At 41.7% G+C, this 23,751-nt stretch overlaps 1 protein-coding gene across 3 annotated transcripts in view; it reads left to right on the top strand.

Annotated features, from left to right (window-relative positions):
• Nucleotides 1-23,751, top strand: part of LOC122813790 (major vault protein) — a 402,121-nt gene that overhangs the window by 237,940 nt on the left and 140,430 nt on the right. For all 3 annotated transcript variants that reach the window (XM_044086295.1, XM_044086296.1, XM_044086297.1), the window contains exons 5-6: nucleotides 12,389-12,520; nucleotides 23,379-23,473. In XM_044086295.1, the coding sequence (XP_043942230.1) occupies nucleotides 12,389-12,520; nucleotides 23,379-23,473 (227 nt within the window). The remainder of the gene's footprint in view (nucleotides 1-12,388; nucleotides 12,521-23,378; nucleotides 23,474-23,751) is intronic.

Below are 23,751 nucleotides of genomic sequence, written 5' to 3'. Positions count from 1 at the left end.
ACTGGTGCTGTGCAGGTTGCGATTGTTGGGAACCGTGTTAGTGTTACTGTGTTGAGGCAGGTCAAATTTTAGTTTTGGTAGTCGGGATTCCTGTGCAGCAGAGAACTCTACTGCTAGTAGGGATTTTCCTACTGTGCAGAGTTTTTTGTGGTCTTAAATTACATACAGTCAAAAAGGGAGGGTCATTTGCATTTGTACCCCCCCCCCCACACACACACACAGAGTGCTATCGTTACAGAATGAGGTAAAACTGTATACGTATTAGTGTTTTATGTGACATGTTTTATGAGTCACAGAGGGCTTTGATTATACTATTCTTATTCATGGCACTCAGTTTCTGTGAATAAGATAGTCACCGCTGTGTTGGTGGGCAAAGGAATTCTTACCAAGTCTGTTTTTGATAATATGGCATACGTGGGTTTTCCCTTTAGTCCAAAACATTGTTTATATCTGATCCTGGATGAAAGACCATCAAATAAACAGAATAAATTGTGGTATTTGTATTATGCCGTCTACTTTATTTTGATCTCGAGTACCCCTTGGATGTCCTTCAAGGATGCATCTGCAGTCCTAACAAATGGGTTGTCCTGTCGTCAGGCAGCCCTTCGGTCGGCCGGATTCCAAAGTCTGGGTCTGGCCTCGGCTGGTGTCGCACTTCACCCGACGTCATCTCTGCTGGTCTTCGGGTATAAAGGCATCAGCCGACGCCATTTTCCTCAGTCTTTCTTGCCGCGTGGCGCCCGAAGCAGAAGCTGTTCGCAAGTGCCGGTCGGTCAGATCCAGAGATTAATACTACCGAATACTACTTCGAAGACTTCTAAAAGCTAAGTACCCCGTTGGGGACTCTTTCTTGCCTCAGCCGATGTCAGAAAAAGTAAATAACTGTTTAACTTGTGGGAAACAAATACCTCATAAAGATTTCCACTCTTACTGCTTACCTCGTTTAGGCCCAGACCACGACGTAGCAGCTTGTTTAGCCTGTGCTTCCTTCAACCGACGAACGCTTAGGCGTCGGTCGGAGTTTGCTGAACAGTTTTTCGGCTCAGACTTTGCGTACATTATGCCGTCGGATCCTCCGACTACCCAAATTGTTAAAAAACGCAAAGAAAAGGACCGACACTTGCGGTCCGTGGTTTTGGCCGAAACCACGGTTAAGCAAACCGCGAGTGTCTCGGTTTTGGCCGAAACCGAGCAAACGGTTCAATCTACAGCCGAATCCATGACTACTACCGAGGCCCCTTCTACCCTAGCTGAATCAGCCTCTGAAATTTTGCCTACTAATGTGGTTACTCTAGAGTTATCAGACACCATCCCTTTGGATGTCTCTACCCCAGCACGTGGTGCTGCTAGGCCTCCTGCAGCCATGTCTATAAAGGCCTTTGCCAGGGCTAAAGCAGCCAAAACTGCTAAATCAGTGCCTGTTAAGCCCCCCTCTCACAGGCCCAGCTCCAGTTCACAAATGCTTACTCTGGCAGAGGATCTCATCTCTTTAATAAGGGGATCCCAATCTCACCCAGACAGGGCCTCACAACCTCCGGAAAAGAGACCTAGAGCAGAGCCCCCTGAGCCAGGCTCCTCAGATGACTCTTCTGATGACTCAGACATTACAGACCATCCAGAGGCTCCTCTTTCTACTTATGAAGATTCTGATGCTGAAGAATCTATTCCTTCTGCCTCTCCACCAGAGGAATTTTCCTTTGGGGAAACCTTACATGCCATGCGAGAACAATTCCAATGGCAGGGACAAGATTTCTCAGATTCAAGAAAAAGGCTTAGGACCTTTTTACACTTACCGCAACATAGGCCCTTAGCTATGCCTCCAGTTCTTCCTGTTGTGGATGATGCATTTAATGATGTTTGCACTGCTCCTGATTCTTTACCTCCAGCCCCTGCTAAGCCCGACAGGTTCTACAGGGTACCGGACACTCATCACCACTTATACAAGGCTCCTTTTGCAGATCCGGAGACTATCTCCCAGGGGCCTAAGGCAGTAGCTTCGACCTCAGCTAAAAACCCTCTCCCTTCTGATAGGGAATCCAGGTCCTTAGAGAGATGGGGTAAAAAAGTATACACCTCTGCTACTCTCTCAGCTAGAGCTTTGAACTGTCAGTTTCATATGATCCAATACCAGGAGTTTATGCTTGATCAGTTAACTAAGAAACTGTCCTCTGATGATTCCTTAGATAAGAAATATGTTCTAGAAATGGTGAATAACATTCAGCAGGTTAGTAACCATTCTTTAAAATGTGGCTGTGATGCACTGGAGGCTTCATTTAGGTCAGCCATGACTGGCACAGTTATAAGAAGGCATGCATGGTTGAAAGAGCAGGTCTTGCCGGATCATGTTAAAGCAAAGCTATTAGATGCTCCTATGGACAAGGTCAGTCTATTTGGTTCTCCTGCCCAACAAGTAATGAAGAAAATGGAAGAGAAGGCAAAATCTGTACAAACAGTTAAAGATTTCTTACAGGTACAGCCCCCAAGGTTCAGCAGGAACTGGCCTTCCAAAAATTGGTCCTTTCCAGACTCCTCTAAAAATCAGAGAGGCAGGAATAGACGTTCGAGAGGCAGAAATCAATCCAGAGGAGGTGCCTACAGGGGACGCCAGTGGCAAGGCAATAACCAACGAGGCACAGATACAACCACGACCACTGCAACAGGACAATCACAGTGACTTGGCTCTAACACCGCCTACCAGGGAACAAATAGTAGCACCCTTAGGCGGAAAATTAGCCTTATTTTCAAAAAACTGGCACTATATCACAAGAGACAACTGGATTTTGCAAACCATAGACCAAGGCTACAGGTTTCATTTCCACACCTTACCAGCAAAAAGAGGAATGCCAAACCTGCCACCAAATCAAAAGTCAGAAGCCCTAAAACAAATAGCTCAATTAACAAAGATGAGAGCTGTGGAAAGGGTACCACCTACAGAACAGGGCAAGGGATTTTACTCCAGACTCTTCCTAGTACCAAGAAAAGAGAACAGTTGGAGACCTATTCTCGACCTGTCCGCTTTAAACACATTCATCATCGTTCCAAAATTCAAAATGCTGACCCTATACCAACTTCTTCCCATGCTGGGCAAGGAGTATTGGCTGGTAACTCTAGATCTCAAGGAGGCATACCTGCACGTCCCCATACGACCAATTTGCAGAAGATACCTCAGATTTCTTGCAGGATCAGAGCATTATCAATTCTCAGCATTGCCCTTTGGCTTATCTACTGCGCCCAGAGTGTTCACGAAATGCCTGGCATCAGTAATCGCTCATTGCAGGCTTCAGGGAATCCAAATTTATCCATACCTGGACGACTGCCTGATACAAGCGGACAACAAAAGCAAGCTGACACAAGACTTACAAAGAGTCATTTGCTTACTACAAGCCCTGGGATACACAGTCAATTTAAAAAAGTCAAAACTGATACCATCCCAGACAATAACATTCTTGGGTGCAGAATTGGACACAGTAAAACAGATGGCATTCCTAACTGCAGAAAAACAAGAACAACTTCCTCTGTACTTCTTGGCTCTAGCAAAGCAGAACAAACTAACAGCAAGAAAAGTACTGCAGGCCTTGGGTTTCATGGCATCCTGCATAATCTTGGTTCCCCATGCCAGACTGCATATGAGAAAGCTACAATGGTACCTAAAGAATTTATGGTCTCAACACAAGCACAGCTTAGAAACCGAAATACCACTAATTCCATGCCTGAAACAAGAGTTCCTATGGTGGGCTCAGACATGCCAGGCAAACCCAGGCTTGTCCTTCCACAACATTCAAGCATGCCAAACCATCACAACAGACGCCTCAGACCTCGGCTGGGGGGCACACATGCTGGACAAGTGCATTCAAGGCATATGGACTCCAGATCAACTACACCTGCACATAAATCAAAAAGAAATGCTGGCAGTAAAACTAGCAATCCAGAATTTCAGACCATTCCTCAAAGAGGGCCAATTGATGATAAGGACAGACAACACCACAGTCATGTGGTACATCAACAAACAGGGAGGCATTCATTCATACCCCCTATGCCGAATGACTCTGGATCTGTGGAATATGGCTCTGAGCTACAACATTCAATTACAGGCAATATTTGTACCGGGAAAAGAAAACATCCTAGCAGACATGTTAAGCAGAACTATCTCCGATGCTCACGAATGGATGCTACACCCGGACATCTTCAAGGCCATCACAAAGAAATGGGGAATGCCACAAATAGACCTATTTGCATCCCCACTCAATCACCAGCTCAAGAAATTCTGCACAAGGACATACCACCCTTTTGCTTGGAGGGTGGACTCTCTATCCTTCAATTGGAAAGGCCTGACAGCATATGCATTTCCACCCCTTCCTTTGATGCACAAGGTACTACTGAAAATCAAAGAGGAACGTCCAAGGATAATTCTGATAGCTCCAAATTGGCCAAGACAACATTGGTATCCATTACTGAGGAGCATGTCTCGGGGGGAACGTGGACTCTACCCCTGATTCCTTTGATGTTGACTCAGAGCAACTACAACATCTTGCATCCAAACCTGAAAACTCTGCAACTCACTGCCTGGAACATTACATAAGAGCATCTAACCCAGATTTATCCCAAAGGGTTAAAGACATTATCCTTGAGGCCCGCAGACCTTCTACTAGAAGAAACTATGCAGGAAAATGGAAAAGGTTTGTCATTTGGAGTACGGAAAGAGGGAAAGATGTGTCAAAGGTAGATATTGCCAACATCCTGGAGTATTTGGCAGAGCTCCTACATACTGGCCTGTCCTATTCCTCCATCAAGATACATGCATCAGCTATTTCTGCAGAATACAGCCTCGATCCCCCTGTCTTCTCGCATCCTCTACTCAGACAGTTCCTCAGAGGAATTAAGAATGGTAAACCTCCTAGGAAACCACCATTACCAGCATGGGACTTGAATTTTGTGTTAGAAAAATTGACACTCCCTCCGTTCGAACCAGCAGCAACAGCAGATCTTCAACACCTATCCTGGAAAACTGCTTTCCTACTGGCAATTACTTCAGCAAGAAGGGTTTCGGAACTACAGGCTTTAATGGCAGTACAACCCTTCCTAATCTTCCATCAAGATAGAGTGTCCATGAGAACTAATCCTACATTTATGCCTAAGGTGGTATCCAGAGTGTCTCTAAACCAGGCAATCCACCTACCTACCTTCTTTCCCAATCCACAGAACAAAGGGGAAAGACTGCTGCATACCTTGGATGTACATAGACAGTTGCGCTACTACCTGGACAGAACCAAGGGCAATAGAAAAACTGACCAGCTCCTAGTAGCCTATGCAACAGGAAGGGAAGGAAAAGCAATTTCCAAACAGACAATCTCCAAGTGGATAGGAAATTGCATAAGATTCTGTTACTCCTATCATGGAAAGCAAATTCCACAGAACATAAGGCCTCATTCTACAAGGGCTACAGCCACTACCACAGCCTTCTTACGAGGAGTGGCTACCAAGGACATTATTGAGGCTGCTACTTGGACCTCCGTGCATACATTTGCCAAGCATTATAACTTATCTCTATACTCTAGATCCCGAGCAGGGTTTGCCACTGCTGTGTTGCAAGGGATCCTAACTACACCATAATTCTTATTCCTCCTCTCCTAGTTTGGCTATGGTATTCTACCCATTTGTTAGGACTGCAGATGCATCCTTGAAGGACATAGTACAGTTTTGTACCTATCATAAATGTAGATGTCCGAACAGGATAGCATCTGCAGTCAGGATTACCCACCCTCCTTCCCCTCTGTGGTACTCCTAGGGTATTGCCCACCTAATAGCTAGCTGGGGGGGGGGGGATCTCTTATGGTGTATTTGTTTGTATATATGTACATACATGCATATTTTTTGTGTTTGCCTTCTACTTTTTGGAAAACATTGGCATTTACCCAAAAATTTAGCTATCCAAGAGGGCTACTGGCATCTGGGGCAAGAAACACTGAGGAAAATGGCGTCGGCTGATGCCTTTATACCCGAAGACCAGCAGAGATGACGTCGGGTGAAGTGCGACACCAGCCGAGGCCAGACCCAGACTTTGGAATCCGGCCGACCGAAGGGCTGCCTGACGACAGGACAACCCATTTGTTAGGACTGCAGATGCTATCCAGTTCGGACATCTACATTTATGGTAGGTACAAAACTGTACTTTTTGTTTTAGGACACCTGTCTTCACTGTTTTTGTCAACCACTTTATACTATGTCTCCCAGACGGTAACCATTTGAAATGTCAGCATCTGCTAAAGTGAGTCCTGAAACACAGATTGAATTGTGAAAAAGCAGACTTAGTTATAGTAAGTAAGAAACAAACGAGGCCAGCAACTCTGGCAGCAATCCAGTTCTTTTATTCAAGTGCAAAAGCACATAACAGAGTGAAAAAAAACAGACTGGTTTCGGCTATGGCATTACTTAGCCTTCCTCAGTGTAATTAAAATCAAAAGCAAACAGTTCTTATACATGACTCAAACAAAACGTGTGACCATTCAAAATTGTTCATTCAATCCAGGTGTGAATAAGCCTCCTAATTTAAATTATCCACTTTTTTCTTTATTGTTTAGAATATCGTGCCAACCAGTTTTATTGTTCCTTGGTCCACTAATTTTATCAATTGTAAAACTGAAGGATGCTTTAGTATGTATTAAACAGTGTTTGTATAGGGCATTGGTGATTTTATGTTTTTTAACACCACTAAGATGTTCTGATATCCTGATTTTTAGTGGTCTAGAGGTCTGTCCTACATAAAAGGCCGAACACTGGCAACTGACTAGATAAATAACCCAGTCAGTGTTATAGTAGGCAAAAAAAGGAATATCAAAGACCCGAGATGTATTTTTGCTACTAAAAGTCCTAGTTTTAAGAATTTTGGGACAATGGACACAATGTCCACAGGGATGACACCCAATTAAGGGTCCTCCTAAGAGGGTCTTTTGTACTTGTGGAGTATCCCTAAGGTAACCCTTTTTATTGTGGTTAAAGATAGAACCCAAATTCCTCCCTTTCCTGAAGGAGAAATGGCATCTATCACCTAGCATTTCACCTAGCCTAGCGTCAGTTAACAATATATCCTAGTGATGTTGCACGTGTTCCATCAAAGCACCTGTATTCGTACCATAAGTAACCACAAACCGAGGCGGTGACTTACCATCATCACCAAACAAGATTATGGGAGAATCCTGTTGAATCTTGAACAGGACTTTTGGGATGAGAGGAAGGAGAGAAAACACATAAAGAAGCATCCCTTTCCAAGAAAAAGATAAGGCGTCCACCTTCCAAACCAGAGGACCTGGGACCCTGGGATGGGGGGGGGGGGCAAATAGATCTATTTAAGGAGCACCCCATTGGTGGACAATGACCAGAAACACATCGCTGTGAAGCATACTTTCGTGGGATTGAGCTAAAGACCTGTTCAGAGTGTCTGCCTCAACATTTTGACCTGAAGGGATGTAAACTGCCTGAAGAGTCACTTGATACTGGACAGCAAGATCCCACACCAGGAGTGCCAGCCGGCAAAGAAATAAGATCTTATTCCACCCCTATTTGTTTACATACCACATCACTGTGGTATTGTCTGTACATACCTTGAGAGGTCTTGGGGAGGAAGATGAAAAGCCTGAAGTGCCAACAGAAGTGCTCTCATCTGTTTGACACTGATGTGCTGTTTCTGCTGAAGAGACGGCCATACCCCCTACACCTTTAGGGAGCCAAAAGCTTCTCCCCATCCCACATCTGAAGCATCTGTTTACAGCTCCTGAGAGGGAAGAGGGGGATGTAAGAGGAGCCCTGGATTTAGAGACAACTGCTGGATCTATCAATGAAGTTCCGTCTTGAGACAAGGCAAAAGAGGAACAACAAATTCTAGAGGATATGCATGTTGAAGCCAAACTGTTTTTAGTTACCACTGAAAATTGGTCATGTGGAATTTGGCCAGAGAGAGCATAGGGATGATGGATGCCACGAATCCCATAACTTTCAAACTCCCTGGCTGCGATCGAGGCTAGAGGAAGAAGATTTCTGAAAGAAGGAAATGAGTGTCAGGACCTTGGGAGAAGGCAGAGATGCCAGCATGGGAACCATATAAATCTTGCACCCCAGAAAAACATGGTCATGAGAAGCTGTCAGAAAAGTCTGTAAGTTGTGAGCCCCAGGCTTTGTAGAATGGAAATAGCAAAATGAAGATTTTGCAAGATCTGTGGAGAATATACTTGAAAAAAGTCATCCAAGTAAGGAAAGACTTGGATCCCCTGAATCCTGCAAAAAGTAATCACAGGAGCGAAGCATTTGGTGAATACCCTTGGGGCAGAAGAGAGGCCAAAGGGCAAAGCAGAGAACTGAAAATGCAAGGAAGCAACAGAGAAACATTAACACTTCCTTAAAGGGGATGAATTGGGATATGAAGATAAGCATCCTTGAGATCCAGAGACACCATGTAAGCCTGAGGGAGAAGGAGGGAAAAAAGTCTGAAGGGACAACATTTGAAAGGAGAGCACCTTCAGAAAAGTGTTTAGATGAGAGGCGTCTAGAATTGGTCTCAAAGTACCTTCTTTCCTGGGTACTGGAAACATCCTAGAAGAAAAACCCCTCCCCCTTTGAGACGCAGGCACCTCTTGAATAGTACCCTGAGTCAAAAGATCCTGAAGCACCTCTAGGAAGAAAGACAGTTGTTCCTGAGGGAACTGGGGAATGCTCATAAAAGGGGGACATGATTTCCAGACCATGAAATACCCCTGGTGAATGATGGACCGGCCCCAGGAGTCCTGTGTAATTTGTAGCCAAACAGAAAGAGGAAGGTGAAGAGAAAGAGGAAAGTGGCTGGGAAGTGCATGATAGTCGGGCAGCACCTAGTTTATCTGGAAAAGGAGACTTCTGAGGCACAGAAGTCAGAGTATCTTTAGCAGCCTGAGTAACCCTGAGTAAAAGCCTGCTTACTACCCTTTTTACCCTTAGGAGGAGGGCAAGATTGCCTGCAAACAAAAGCTGACTTACTGGGGTAATTCCTCTGGAATTTAGGCAGAGGTGAAACAAACACGTATCTAAGTTCTTATAATGCCGTACCCTTGTTCTGAAGGTTCTTAAAGAAAGCAACAGGAGCTTCACCAAACAAGTGTGTATTATCAAGAAAGGGCATCCATCAACTTAGCTTTAATATCAGTCCTGCAAAGGCTGAAGCCAAAGCCAAGAATACCTCCCCATCACTGACCCAAAAGCAGCAGCCGTAGACGGAGCATCTGCTGCATAGTAACACTTGATGGAATGACAAACCACCTGGGAAAAGGAGGCAATTGAGAGGGCTTGTCAGGGGCTACAGACACCACCGAGGAGTCAGTAGAAAGACATTTGTACAAAAATTTAAGGTCCTCAGGCTCCCTGTGGAATCTGTCAGGTTTCTTGTGAGCCAGGTGTTGAGAGTCTGGAGCCTGAGAAGCATTAGAAGATGCATCCAATAGGGGAGCCAGAACAGGAGAAACAGCAGAAGGCCTAGGAGAATCTATCCGTAGCAACTCATAGTAACTTTTTTGTACCTCCAGAAACCTGAGCACAATCACATTTAAAGAACTCCATCATTCTTGATATTGTTTCAACAAAAACAATCTCTTCAAAGGGAGTATCAGGACTAGTAGACTCCTCTTCCTCTGATCCATAATCCAGAGGAGAGGGAATCTGAGAAGAGTAAGCAAGAAATTCCTAATCTGAATCTTGATCTTCCTCAGAAGAATCCTGTTCCCTTGGTCTTTTAAGGGGAGTAGAGTACCAAGGAGGGGCTGGAACAGAAACTCCCTAAGGAGGTTTCAAAGCCATCAGAGCACTAAACAACCCTGAGTAAAAGCCTGCCACTCACGTTGAAGGTCTTTAGGAGCAGGAGTAATGTGTTTAGTCTTTTGCTTTTTCTTCAGTGGAATGTCTGCCTTATAAAAATTAGAAGGCTCTGATGCAAGACAGCATTCAGTGACAGAAGTAGGGACTTCTTCTGTGACTAAGATCTGAGGAGCCCTGCAAGCCTCTCTGAGATAATCAGCCGTGGTTCGCCCTGAGCATCCAGAATGGACGTCTGCAAGGCCTCGTCAGATACACTTAAAGTTGGTTCCCCACCAGCCTCCAACCCAGTTGCCGCACAGGAAACCAATGATACAGCTGGGCGAACATCTGGGCATTCACTCACCTTGGGAGAAACGTCCAGCGGACGCTAAACAGAAGAAGATTTTGGCCTAGGCTTCTTGACCTTCTTCCCTAATAGCTGTCCCTTGTAGCAAGAGATGCCCTCCATCGTATCTTTCGGGAGAAGCTTAAGATGCTGGTTCTCAAGATACAGTGCCAAAGAAGACAGCCTACTACGCAGGGTTTTAGGTACAAAAACCCGACAAATGGAACAGAACTTATGGTCGTGCGAGGTGCCAAGGTAAAACAAACACAGTTTGTGGTGGTCTTTATGGGGAGTCCATCTCCCATATTGGCATTTACCGTTCTTGGATGACATGAAACCTCACAAGCAACAAAATAAAAGATAAGTGCCCTGTTCGGGTTCCTTTTTTTACTTGACTGCAGCGGCTTGTTAAACCAACCATGGAACGTAGGAGTTTAGACCGACTGCCAAGAGATGACATTCTGACTGGTGGCAAAGAAGTTCTGAGAATGGTAAGTCTGACTTGAGCTTCATGCCCTACGCTATATGAGGAGCATGCGCATGAAGTATATTGTAGTGTAAAAGCAACCTAAGGTTTTGGTATGCTGGCTGAACGTCGGGCTTCCTTAGGCAGGGAATTCCTATTGTAATGAATACTGCAACAGTGATATTGAAGGACGTCATCAGATATTGTGAGAGGAGGTGAGGTAGAAACTGGCATCTCTAAAGGAAACTAAAACACTGGGACCAGATGGACTGCCCTCCAGAGTCATGAGGAATCTAGCCAGAATGCTGGCAGAGACCCCTCCTGAGCTCTTAAACAGATCACTGTCTAGTACGGAGTTATTTGTACTCTGGAAGACAGCAAATGTGGTACATCTGCCCAGAGGTGGGAGGGGCAGGAAAATTCTGGAAACCTCAGGTGTGTTAACAGTAGTGGCATTGGAAACTATGGAGGGAATCCTAGGGGCACAGGTTACTTGCTTTCCTAGAGGATAGCAATCTCCAGGACAACAGCCAACATATGCTCAGGTCACAAGGAGTAGTCAAAGGCAATCCAGTTTTGTAAATGACTCTCTGCTTTTCTCTTGCAAGTTTTTAAAGAGCTCAGCTGAGCAGCTGAGTTTTTCCCAAAAAGAAGGTTGTGGTCCAGGGGAGCATCCTCCTCCTAGCAGAATCAGAATACTTGCTCCTGAGCCACCTAAAATTTACCATGACCGCCCTGAACAATCTGGGGTTCACCCTAAATCTTCCAAAATCCTCCCTGCAACCACAGAAGGACAAACTTTTCCTCGGATGCAGAATAAGATCAGACTTAATGAGAGCCTACCCCCCACAGGACAAACAGCAGTCTCTCTCAAATAATTTTCAAAACCTGCTGGGGGTATACCACCTGTCCGCAAGGCAGTTCCTACAACTTCTGGGACATATGGCAGCCGTGATTCCCATGACCCCTAGCCAGATTACACATGAGGAAACTTCAGTGGTACTTAAAGATGTATGGTCCCAGCATCAACACCCCCTAGACACATTTCACTTTTACCCTACCTAAAGACAGAATTGAGGGGGTGGATTCAACAGATCCTCCAAAACCCAGGCAACCCCCCCCCCCCCACACCTATTCCATGCACACAAGACGCATCAGATCTTGGGTGGGAAGCTACTCTGAAGGGTTACAGGGTCCAAGAATCTTGGACTCCATCCCTTCAAAAGCAACACATCAGCGTAGAGTCTCAGCATATCTAATTTGTCTCCAGTAGGATGCATAAATCAGCATAGTATTAAACCTTTCCCTCTGCCTTGACATGTCAAGGTTCATTGTAGTAGGTCTGCAGACAAGTGTAAAATGGCCTCAGAATTTAGTTTAAGTGGCTGGACCTTGGGTATGTATATATATATATATATATATATATATATATATATATATATATATATATATATTTTTTTTTTTTTTTTAATGTATGTGGTGGTGATTTTTTGACTGTGTGTTTAATACAAATTTGGAAGACCTGCTGTTTAAGACTAGTTTGAGATCTCCCAACAGAAAGTGATACCTAAGCCTTTTGCTTGCCCTAAAGGGATAATGTAAAAGTCCATGTCACCTTTCACTTCCTTTGCAGTTTTGTTTAGTAGAGCTGTCCAACGCATGTGTGCCACTTTAGAATTTATATCTAGGCTGAGTATACTTAAAACTGGATCTTCTTAAGAATTAATTGTACTTGTTTTTGTATTTTGTTTTCTGATCTATAGGCACCTACATTCCTCAGAAGGAAGTAGAGGTTGTTGAAACCATCCAGGCCACAGTGATCAGGCACAACCAAGCCATCCGTTTACGTGCACGAAAAGAAACAAGAGACCGAGAAGGAACTAAGCGATTCACTGGTGAGTGGTTCTAAATGTTCTGCGCTGTACTGATGTTTTGAGTTACGTTGGTATATCTTTAAAGCTGTGGTTTGGGGAAAGTAAAATGCATCTTCCATTCAGCCTTCATAGTTTCAGAAGCTGCATTTCTATTTTTTGGAGGGGGAGGCAAGACTCCAAAAGTATTTCATGATATTGATCCTAGCAAATGTGATTGAGTTTTATCCCATATGGGAGTGCAGTCTTGCTGCTGGGTGAGGCTGTTCAATACCATATATAAACTTTCTTTTTCTGATAACTGATCTATCATTTTCAAGGTCTTGATGGATCTGGAACTTGTCTGGGTACTCACTGAGCATAAAGCAGAAACCAGTGCTGAACAGGATGACCGACAATAATAGAAAACGTACACACTGCATGCATACCTCTGCAGATTAGGGGCTTGCCAAGTCATGCATGTCTTTGAGACATGGAAGGAAATCTGATACTATGGCAAAACCCCACAGAAACAAAGGAAAATGTGTAGAGTCCATAGCCAGGAACTGAACCATGAGGCAGCTGTGCCACTCCACCCTGCTTCTACTTCCCATATTTAAATTCTGCTAACTGTGTGATACAATCTGAGATATAAGTGTGGTGAAACAACACCGAGACTGTACATTCTTAAGGTTTAGTCTCTTTTTCACATTCTGCCAGTTCAGCACAACCCAACATGGTATTTGATTAGAGAATATCTGTTTGACAGTTTGTTGCTTTTAAGTAGTTCAGTTTGGTTTTTGCAGGCAAGGTTTGTAGCTTGTCACCGTACCTCTCAACCTCTTAGCACAAGAAATCTGGACAAAACCAAAAATAATGGGGACAAAGTCCCACAATTAGGTACAGATTTTAAATATTGCTCTTATAAACTTTAGAAGGTTGCTAGAATAAAAGGTTTTGTGTTAGCATGCATTTTCTGAACGATATAAAGTCTAAAACTAAAATGTGTATTATTTGTTGACTTCAGTTCTCAGTGATTTCCCAGAAAACCACAGATTTTATGAGGAACAGTCCAAAAGCAGGAGGCAAAAATATGGACAGTCTGCAAAAATCTGGACAGTTGAGAGGTAGTCGTCACCCAGCTTATATGATGGAGGGTGTGGGGTTGATGTTCTGCCTGCAGGATGAATGGGTTTTGGGTTTTAAGTTTGATCGAGTTACTGATGTAGTCCCGCTGTTAGGATAAGCCTTTTTTCCAAGTACTTTTGGAAACTCTCAAGCTGCTACTTGCAAAAAAATGTCGTTTAAGCTACCAGACACTTTCAGTTTGTAATGTCCGTATTTAATTCTTAAAACAAGGAGATTTTAGCTTTAATATAAAGCATCCACTGGCAAATTAAAATAGCAGTCCCTTAATGCAGAGCATTATATGTCCTTTGAAGTCCTGCATTATGGAATATCATTTTTTTTTATTTAGAATGTGGCTGTGTGACCATTGCTGTTTGTGAAAGTCATTACTCTTGTCAACTTTTGCCATTCATTAACCTTCTCTGTCAGCTTCTTGTGTCGGAGTATAAAACAATGCAGACTGAATTAGTCATTAGTGTCTTTCATAAGGGATAATAGTGGAACTGAATGACTGCCCGTCATGTGTCTGTCTCTGTTTCTTGATGTTTTTTTCTCCTTGTAAATCTGGATCAACTTTGAATGTTTTGAACAGCATTCTAAATTGCTATTCTAAGTGACAGATTAGGACTTCTCAGTGTACTCGCCTGCTGATTTTTAGGTTTATTTAATGAATAAAATGTAGAAAATGGTGATAAGGACTTTTTTATTCCTTGCCAGGGTAACATCCTGTGAAGTCTGCCTGATAATAAGTCTTTCACCTGTTCAGTTAATGTTGCTTATTCTCTTCCCAGGATTTTTAGTGAAATGATTCATTTGGGCATCTGTTGGTGTATTTGTGATGATCATTTACATTTGCACTTAAATTTTGATATGCTGGCTGCAGGTGAGGCACCAGGTCACTGTCTTCCTGTGTGGTTCCAGTCCTGGTGTTGGATGCATATGAGGACACATTCTAAGACAAAGGTGCTAGTAACCAAGGGCTGTGATGTAGGCCACTTAACGAATACAACAAGCATATTGGTTGTGTAGCAGTGCGGCACTTAATGATGTTTTGGTCCTCTTTTTTGAGATTCTAATTCAATAACTCACTTATAGGATAAGCTATTTGGAATGTCTATTTCCCAGGATGTGATTCAGCTTAACTCCACTCTCTCTTTTTATAGCAGTAAGCTTACTGTACAGTTTCTCCTTTTCCTCATTTGTGCAGTTTTCTCTTCTTTCTCTTCTACTCTTCAGATTTGTATAATCTGTGCATTTGTTCTAAACTCCATTATAGTTTTACTTTTGTAGCATTGTGCAGGTCAGAATTTGGTGTTCATTTTTCTCCTTCATTACCTGATTGTTGTGCTTAGCATTACAACTTATTTTTCTTCCGTGCCTTTATACGAATATAAGGACCCCTTGGTCCACCTAGCCTGTTGGTTTGTTCTGCTGGTTATGTTGTGGTTTCTAGTTGTCTAATTATTTTGTTGTATCTGTCCTATTTGAGGTACTCCTAGACCAGACACTTATGTGGCTGTAGAACAATATGCATGCTTCCTTTCTGGAGACATTTTAGAACAATGTGTATGCTTCCTTTCAGGAGACATTTTAGGACAGTGTGTATACTCCCTTTCAGGAGACATTTTAGGAGAGTGTGTATACTCCCTTTCAGGAGACATTTTAGAACAGTGTGTATACTCCCTTTCAGGAGACATTTTAGAACAGTATGTATGCTCCCTTTCAGGAGACATTTTAGAACAGTGTGTATGCTTCCTTTCAGGAGACATTTTAGAACAGTGTGTATGCTCCCTTTCAGGAGACATTTTAGAACAGTGTGTATGCTCCCTTTCAGGAGACATTTTAGAACAGTGTGTATGCTCCCTTTCAGGAGACATTTTAGACCGGTGTGTATGCTCCCTTTCAGGAGACATTTTAGAACGGTGTTTATGCTCCCTTTCAGAAGACATTTTAGAATGGTGTGTATGCGTCCTTTCAGGAGACATTTTATAACAGTGTGTATGCTTCCTTTCAGGAGACATTTTAGAATGGTGTGAATGCTCCCTTTCAGGAGACATTTTAGAACAGTGTGTATGCTCCATTTCAGGAGACATTTTAGAACAGTGTGTATGCTCCCTTTCAAAAGACATTTTAGAACAGTGTGTATGTTTCCTTTCCACAGACATTTTAGAACAGTGCGTATGCTTCCTTTCAGGAGACATTTTAGAACGGGGTTTATGCTCCCTTTCAGTAGATGTTTTAGAACGGTGTGTATGCTCCCTTTCCAGAGACATTTTAGAACAGTGTGCATGCCCTCTTTCAGGAGACGTTTTAGAACAGTGTGTATGCTCCCTTTCCGTAGGCATTTTAGAGCAGTGTGTATGCTCCCCTTTCCATAGGCATTCTAGAACAGTGTGTATGCTCCCTTTCCGGAGACATTTTAGAACAGTGTGTATGCTCCCTTTCAGGAGACATTTTAGAACAATATGCATGCTTCCTTTCTGGAGACATTTTAGAACAGTGTGTATGCTCCCTTTCAGGAGACATTTAGAGCAGTGTGTATGCTCCCTTTCAGGAGACATTTTAGAGCGGTGTGTATGCTCCCTTTCAGGAGACATTTTTCTGAAGACATTTTAGAACAGTGTGTATGCTTCCTTTCAAAAGACATTTTAGAACCGTGTGTATACTCCCTTTCAGGAGACATTTTAGAACAGTGTGTATGCTCAATTTCACGAGACAATTTAGAACAGTGTGTATGCTCCTTTTCAGGAGACATTTTAGAATGGTGTGTATGCTCCCTTTCAGGAGACATTTTAGAACAGTGTGTATGCTCCCTTTCTGGTGACATTTTAGAACGGTGTGTATGCTCCCTTTCTGGATACATTTTAGAACAGTGTGTGTGCTACCTTTCAGCAGACATTTTTAGAGCAGGTGTGTATGCTCCCTTTGATTTTAGAATGGTGTGTATGCTCCCTTTCAGGAGACGTTTTAGAACAGTATGTATGCTCCCTTTGATTTTAGAACTGTGTGTATGCTCCCTTTCAGGAGACATTTTAGAACAGTGTGTATGCTCCCTTTCAAAATACATTTTATAACAGTGTGTATGTTTCCTTTCCACAGACATTTTAGAACAGTGGGTATGCTTCCTTTCAGGAGACATTTTAGAACGGGGTTTATGCTCCCTTTCAGTAGATATTTTAGAACGGTGTGTATGCTCCCTTTCCAGAGACATTTTAGAACAGTGTGTATGCCCTCTTTCAGGAGACGTTTTAGAACAGTGTGTATGCTCCCTTTCCGTAGGCATTTTAGAACAGTGTGTATGCTCCCCTTTCCATAGGCATTTTAGAACAGTGTGTATGTTCCCTTTCCGGAGACATTTTAGAACAGTGTGTATGCTCCCTTTCAGGAGACATTTTAGAATGGTGTGTATGCTTCCTTTCCTGAGACATTTTAGAAGAGTGTGTATGCTCCCTTTCTGGAGACATTTAAGAACTGTGTGTATGCTCCCTTTCAGGAGACATTTTAGAACAGTGTGTATGCTCCCTTTGAGGAGTCATTTTAGAACAGTGTGTATGCTTCCTTTCTGGAGACATTTTAGTATGGTGTGTATGCTCCCTTTCAGGAGACATTTTATAACAGTGCGTATGCTCCCTATCAAAAGACATTTTAGAACGGTGTGTATGTTTCCTTTCCGCAGACATTTTAGAACAGTGTATATGCTTCCTTTCTGGAGACAATTTAGAACAGTGTGTATACTCCCTTTCAGGAGACATTTTAGAACGGTGTATGCTCTCTTTCAGGAGACATTTTAGAACTGTGTGTAATGCTCCCTTTCAGGAGACATTTTAGAACAGTGTGTGCTGCCTTTTACAAGACATTTTAGAGCAGTGTGCATGCCCCATAGAACGGTGTGTATGCTCCCTTTCTGGAGACATTTGAGAATGGTGTGCATGCTCCCTTTCAGGAGACATTTTAGAATGTTTTTTATGCTTCCTTTCAGGAGGCATTTTAGAATGGTGTGTATGCTCACTTTCAGGCGACATTTTAGAATGGTGTGTATGCTCCCTTTCAGGAGACGTTTTAGAACAGTGTTTAAGCTCCCTTTGATTTTAGAACGGTGTGTATGCTTCCTTTCTGGAGACATTTTAGAACAGTGTGTATGCTCCCTTTCAGGAGACATTTTAGAACAGTGTGTATGCTCCCTTTCAGGAGACATTTTAGAACAGTGTGTATACTTTGTTTCTGGTGACATTTTAGAATGGTGTTTATGCTCCCTTTCAGGAGACATTTTAGAACGGTGTGTATGCTCCCATTCAGGAGACATTTTAGAACAGTATGTATGCTGATTTCAGGAGACATTTTAGAACAGTTTGTATGTTTCCTTTCCAGAGACATTTTAGAACAGTGTGTATGCTCCACTTCAGGAGACATTTAGAATGGTGTGTATGCTCCCTTTCTGGAGACATTTTAGAACGGTGTGTATGCTCCCTTTGATTTTAGAATGTTGTGTATGCTCCCTTTCAACAGTCAGTTTAGAACCGTGTGTATGCTCCCTTTCAGCAGTCATTTTAGAACGGTGTGTATGCTCCCTTTCAGGAGACATTTTAGAACGGTGTGTATGCTCCCTTTCTGGAGACATTTTAGAACAGTGTGTATGCTCCCTTTCAGAAGACATTTTAGAACAGTGTGTTATGTTTCCTTTCTAAATAAAATAACTTTGGTAATACTGTATAAAAACGAATTATGAAGAAACAGCAACTTGGCACACCAAAGGTTTAATATAGCATAGCTTTCGGGAACACGCCCTTCATCAGTACATATTAAACAATTAATTTACAATACTTTAAATAGAGGAATCAATTAATCACATGATATGGCCAGCCTAATTATTTAAAAAAATACAACAATATATTTCTATGCATTGAACACTTCTAAAATCATATAATAATTTAATTTATAATATATTCATGTCCTAATTTAAATAGATTATTTAAAATAACACATCCTTTCAAACTGCAGACATTGGTTGCTATAAAAAGATTTTTTCAGAGACTTTCTCTTTGTTTTTTTAATAGAACTGGTTTAAGGCTAACAGCATTATTCAAGCCTGGTTTCATATCTGCTTGTACCCTAATTATCCACTCATATTCTTTTAATTCCAGTATATTATTCATATCTCCCTTTCTCAGTCCCATTTCTACATGTGATATAACTCCAAAACTAAACTTATGATTTTCACCGTCTTCTACAATATGTTTACTTAAAGCATTTGTCAGTAGCTTTCTTCTTATTTCTGACTTATGCTCTATAATTCTATCTTTTAACCTCCATGTAGTTTTTCCTACATAGAATGATGTGCAGTTATTACAGGTGGCTAAATAGACCACTTGAGTTATGTTACAATAGGTCAAAGTATTAATATTATAAACCTTTTTGCTAGTGGGGTGTGTAAACCTATATTCACCATTATAAAGGTCTTCACAGCATGTACAATTATAGCACTTAGTTGTGCCAATTCTTTTCTGCTTTACTTTATCTATTTGTTTAAAATCTTTATAACATTGTTGAGCTTTTGCTTAAGTGTTTCGGAATTGCTATATGCATATGAGGGTCTATCTCCCACTATCAATTTAATCTCTGGCATTGCCAGCAAAATGGGCCAGTTTTCTCTATTATACTACATATAGCTGTTGTGTTTAAATTATAAGTAGTAAGATATCTCACTTTCTCTTCCCCCTTCTTTTGTTTACCCTCACCCTGTTGCCCCTCACTAAGTATAGGTTTATATTTATTAGATCTCTCTTTTTTAACGTCTTCATATTCCTTATTTATTATATATTCTGAATAACCGCTATTATAGAAATCTTGCTTCATTTCCTCTACTTTTTTCTCAAAACTAAAAAAGGCGATGAAACGCGTTACCAATTGATTGTTAACACAGTAATGTTAAATAATGAAATAGGATTTTGCCCTATGGACAAGAGTATTGGGACTACCTCGCAACAGCACAATACTGAGGGTAGTATATTGTTGAATGAAGGTACTGTAAATCTTTCAAATTTTGTGCTGGATAAATCGCACTTAAGTGTTTTAAAGAAAGGCTTGAAATTTATTCCAAATAAGCCTGATGATATTGTACAAGCGATAACGGACTTAAAACTGACATTTTAGAACAGTGTGTATGCTCCCTTTCAGAAGACATTTTAGAACAGTGTGTTATGTTTCCTTTCCACAGGCATTTTATAACAGTTTGTATGCTTCCTTTCAGGAGATGTTTTAGAACTGTGTGTATGCTCCCTTTCCAGGGACATTTTAGAACAGTGTGTAGAACAATGTGTATGCTCCCTTTCCGTAGGCATTTTAGAACAGTGTGTATTCTCCCTTTCAGGAGACATTTTAGAACAGTGTGTATGCTCCCTTTCAGGATATATTTTAGAACAGTGTGTATGCTCCCTTTCAGGAGACATTTTAGAATGGTGTGTAATGCTCCCTTTCAGGAGACATTTTAGAACGGTGTGTATGCTCCCATTTAGGTGACATTTTAGAACGGTGTCTATGCTCCCTTTGATTTTAGAACGGTGTGTATGCTTCCTTTGAGGAGACATTTTAGAACAGTGTGTATGCTCCCTTTCAGGTATGCTTCCTTTCAGGAGACGTTTTAGAACAGTGTGTATGCTCCCTTTCAGGAGTTATTTTAGAACAGTGTGTATGCTTCCTTTCTGGAGACATTTTAGAATGGTGTGTATGCTCCCTTTTAGGAGACATTTTAGAACGGTGTGTATGCTCCCTTTCAGGAGACAATTTAGAACAGTGTGTATGCTCCCTTTCAGGAGACATTTTAGAACAGTGTGCATACCGTTTTCAGGAGACATTTTAGAACAGTCTGTATGCTCCCTTTCAGGAGACATTTTAGAACGGAGTTTATGGTCCCTTTCAGTAGATATTTTAGAACGGTGTGTATGCTCCCTTTCCAGAGACATTTTAGAACAGTGTGTATGCTCCCTTTCCTTAGGCATTTTAGAACAGTGTGTATGCTCCCTTTCAGGAGACATTTTAGAATGGTGTGTATGCTCCCTTTCCTGAGACATTTTAGAAGAGTGTGTATGCTCCCTTTCTGGAGACATTTTAGAACAGTGTGTATGCTCCCTTTCCTTAGGCATTTTAGAACAGTGTGTATGCTCCCTTTCAGGAGGCATTTTAGAATGGTGTGTATGCTCCCTTTCCTGAGACATTTTAGAAGAGTGTGTATGCTCCCTTTCTGGAGACATTTAAGAACTGTGTGTATGCTCCCTTTCAGGAGACATTTTATAACAGTGCGTATGCTCCCTTTCAAAAGACATTTTATAACAGTGTATGTTTCCTTTCCACAGACATTTTAGAACAGTGTGTATGCTTCCTTTCTGGAGACATTTTAGAACAGTGTGTATACTCCCTTTCAGGAGACATTTTAGAACAGTGTATGCATGCTCCCGTTCAGGATACATCTTAGAACAGTGTGTATGCTCCCTTTCAGGAGTCATTTTAGAATGGTGTGTAATGCTCCCTTTCAGGAGACATTTTAGAACGGTGTGTATGCTCCCTTTTAGGTGACATTTTAGAACCGTGTCTATGCTCCCTTTGATTTTAGAACGGTGTTTATGCTTCCTTTCTGGAGACAGTTTTAGAACAGTCTATATGCTCCCTTTCAGGAGACATTTTAGAACAGTGTGTATGCTCCCTTTCCAGAGATATTTTAGAACAGTGTGTATTCCCCCTTTCAGGCGATGTTTTAGAACAGTGTGTATGCTCTCTTTCCTTAGGTATTTTAGAACAGTGTGTATGCTCCCTTTCAGGAGACATTTTAGAACAGTGTGTATGCTCCCTTTCAGGAGACATTTTATGCTGCTCAGTAATTATCACAAATTATTTTGCAGCTGTTTTTGTTGATATTGGAGAGATGCTTCTACAGCCTGGGAACAGTAGATGAAATGATTGGCATCTGGATGTGCCTGATAGAGGGTTTAGTGAGCCCACTTCCACTATTCAAAATACCCTTATTCACAAAAGACTTTGTTTCCAGCTTTGACCATTTTAGTCAGAAGTGGGAGTAGGATGCAGGTAAACATGAAATCCATGCCTCTTAACTGGTACCGAGGTAGTCCTTGTAAGAACATTTGTGTGTGGGTCATGTGGATGCATTTAGAAAGGTAGGTTTTATTAGATCTGCCCACTGAATTTTTCTGTAGCAATTGCCTGAAGTACCTAGAATTGTTTTCAAGTCTGATAAATTTTAGCTATTTTTTTTTATAAACCCATGGAACTTGAACACTGATGCATGTAAAGCACTTGCACAAAACATGCCCAAATGTTTAACCCTAGCGAAGATCCATCAGTGTTGTTTTGGGGTAAGTCATTAAGCAATGTGATATCTTCTTCTGAGGCACATTGCTGATGCCAGGCTGCAAATGTGGTTTTATGCACTGTTTCATGGAACCCTGTATAATCAGTATGAGTGATGGGAAAGTTATTATACTACTGATATTGGGTCATTGAGGTTTGGTGTTATTATATCAGTTTGGGATACTTGAAAGTCAGCAAAACTTCTGATATGTTATGAGCCTATCACAAGTCAGCCTATTGGCATTGCAAGTAGTCCAAGCTTAAATCTGATGAGGTAGAGTTTACACTTGCGAGATCTACTGGATAGAATACATCTGTGCCTGTTAGTGTAAACTTTGTCTTAAGCTCCAATTTGTATGTATGGAGAGGAGTCTTGAAGTCCAAAACTGTTGATAATTTCAGTAAGCTACTGCCTGCATGCTTCTCAAGATTATTATTTACTTCTTGCAGCAGTTAAAAATGTATATCTGACTTTTGTTCATTGTTTTAATTATTGCTTTAATTTGTTTATTGTGAGCATATTTTGTTGTAGCATGCTTAGATTCATAGTTTGGTGGCTGATGAGTAAATGTTTTCTGACAGTAAGCAGACTGGTCCCATGTGATTGTAATTTATGCATACACTGTAACACACTCAGTGATGTGTGACCCTATTAGAGTTATTTAAAGTACCACTTGGCAGTTTAAGTAATTGGCCGTTGTTTCTTATCAGCACTATTAGGTTCATAGGTTCATAGGTTTATACTAGGCTATCTGCCCTAAGGCATTTATAAGCCTAGCCCAAAGTTTTGTGGCTTACGCCACCCCTTATATGAAAAAATACTGTGCCCATTAGTTTGTTGTGCCTCTGTCCAGCAGTGACACAGAGATGATTCCCGGGGTAAACCTACGATCTCCCATCCACAGGTCAAGATTTCTCTTGAACAGAGCCAGCGAGGTGCTCTGCCTCACATGGACCGGGATTTTATTCCACAGCTTAGGGAGTATATTGAACTGTTCTTTTCTGATTTTCCTGCCAGTTGCACTGCATGTGTGATGTCAGATTTCATACTAAAAGAATGACGTCATGCATCACCCTACTACTTTGTTCTAGTAACCCATGATAAAATGAGTATTGTCCACTGATTGAAAGAGTTAAGCATTAATTGTTAAGATTTTTTTATCACCATGTCATAAGTCGCGGAACCTGATTCAGAGTTTATAATGCACATATTAAACTTTGCATAATAATCTGCTTTCTACAGTTTCTTTTCAAATGCATCAGCAATTGTTGTGAAGGGTTCAACACCTTATATTTTCTGTGAAAAACCGTGTACGTTTTATAGTGGCAGCAGTGGGGATAACTGAGACATTTTAATACTGATTGTGTTAGTAATGCCTTGTATCGTATCCGTAATTAAGCATGTTTTATGTTTCAGGTGAGGAGTGGTTAGTTAAGAAAGTTGGAGCTTACCTTCCTGGGGTGTATGAGGAGGTTGTAGATATTGTGGATGCAATTGTCCTCACAGAAAAGGTAGGTAAAAATGAACAGAGAAATGAAAATGTTTATTTCATGTGTGCATTATTTCTGCTAGTTTTGTTGAACTACTGGTTGCAGTGAAGAAAAGTGGCGTGATTTGACTTTATGTGTGTCTGTGAATGCAGCTGTGTTTTGCGCTGCTCTTAGGGCACCTTCCCGTGTCTTTGCTGCACCATCGAAGTAATGATTGATTAGTGTTTTGCATAACTGCAGCATCCCTGCAGGAAACAGGAACAATCACCAGAAGTTCAGACTTGTAATGGGCTTTAGTC

Source organism: Protopterus annectens, chromosome 10.part0 (assembly GCF_019279795.1).
Source record: "Protopterus annectens isolate FY-2018-M chromosome 10.part0, PAN1.0, whole genome shotgun sequence".
In the NCBI taxonomy this organism is placed as follows: domain Eukaryota; kingdom Metazoa; phylum Chordata; order Ceratodontiformes; family Protopteridae; genus Protopterus; species Protopterus annectens.
Note: the sequence above shows the minus strand (reverse complement) of the source record. Positions and strands in the feature narration are given on the sequence as shown.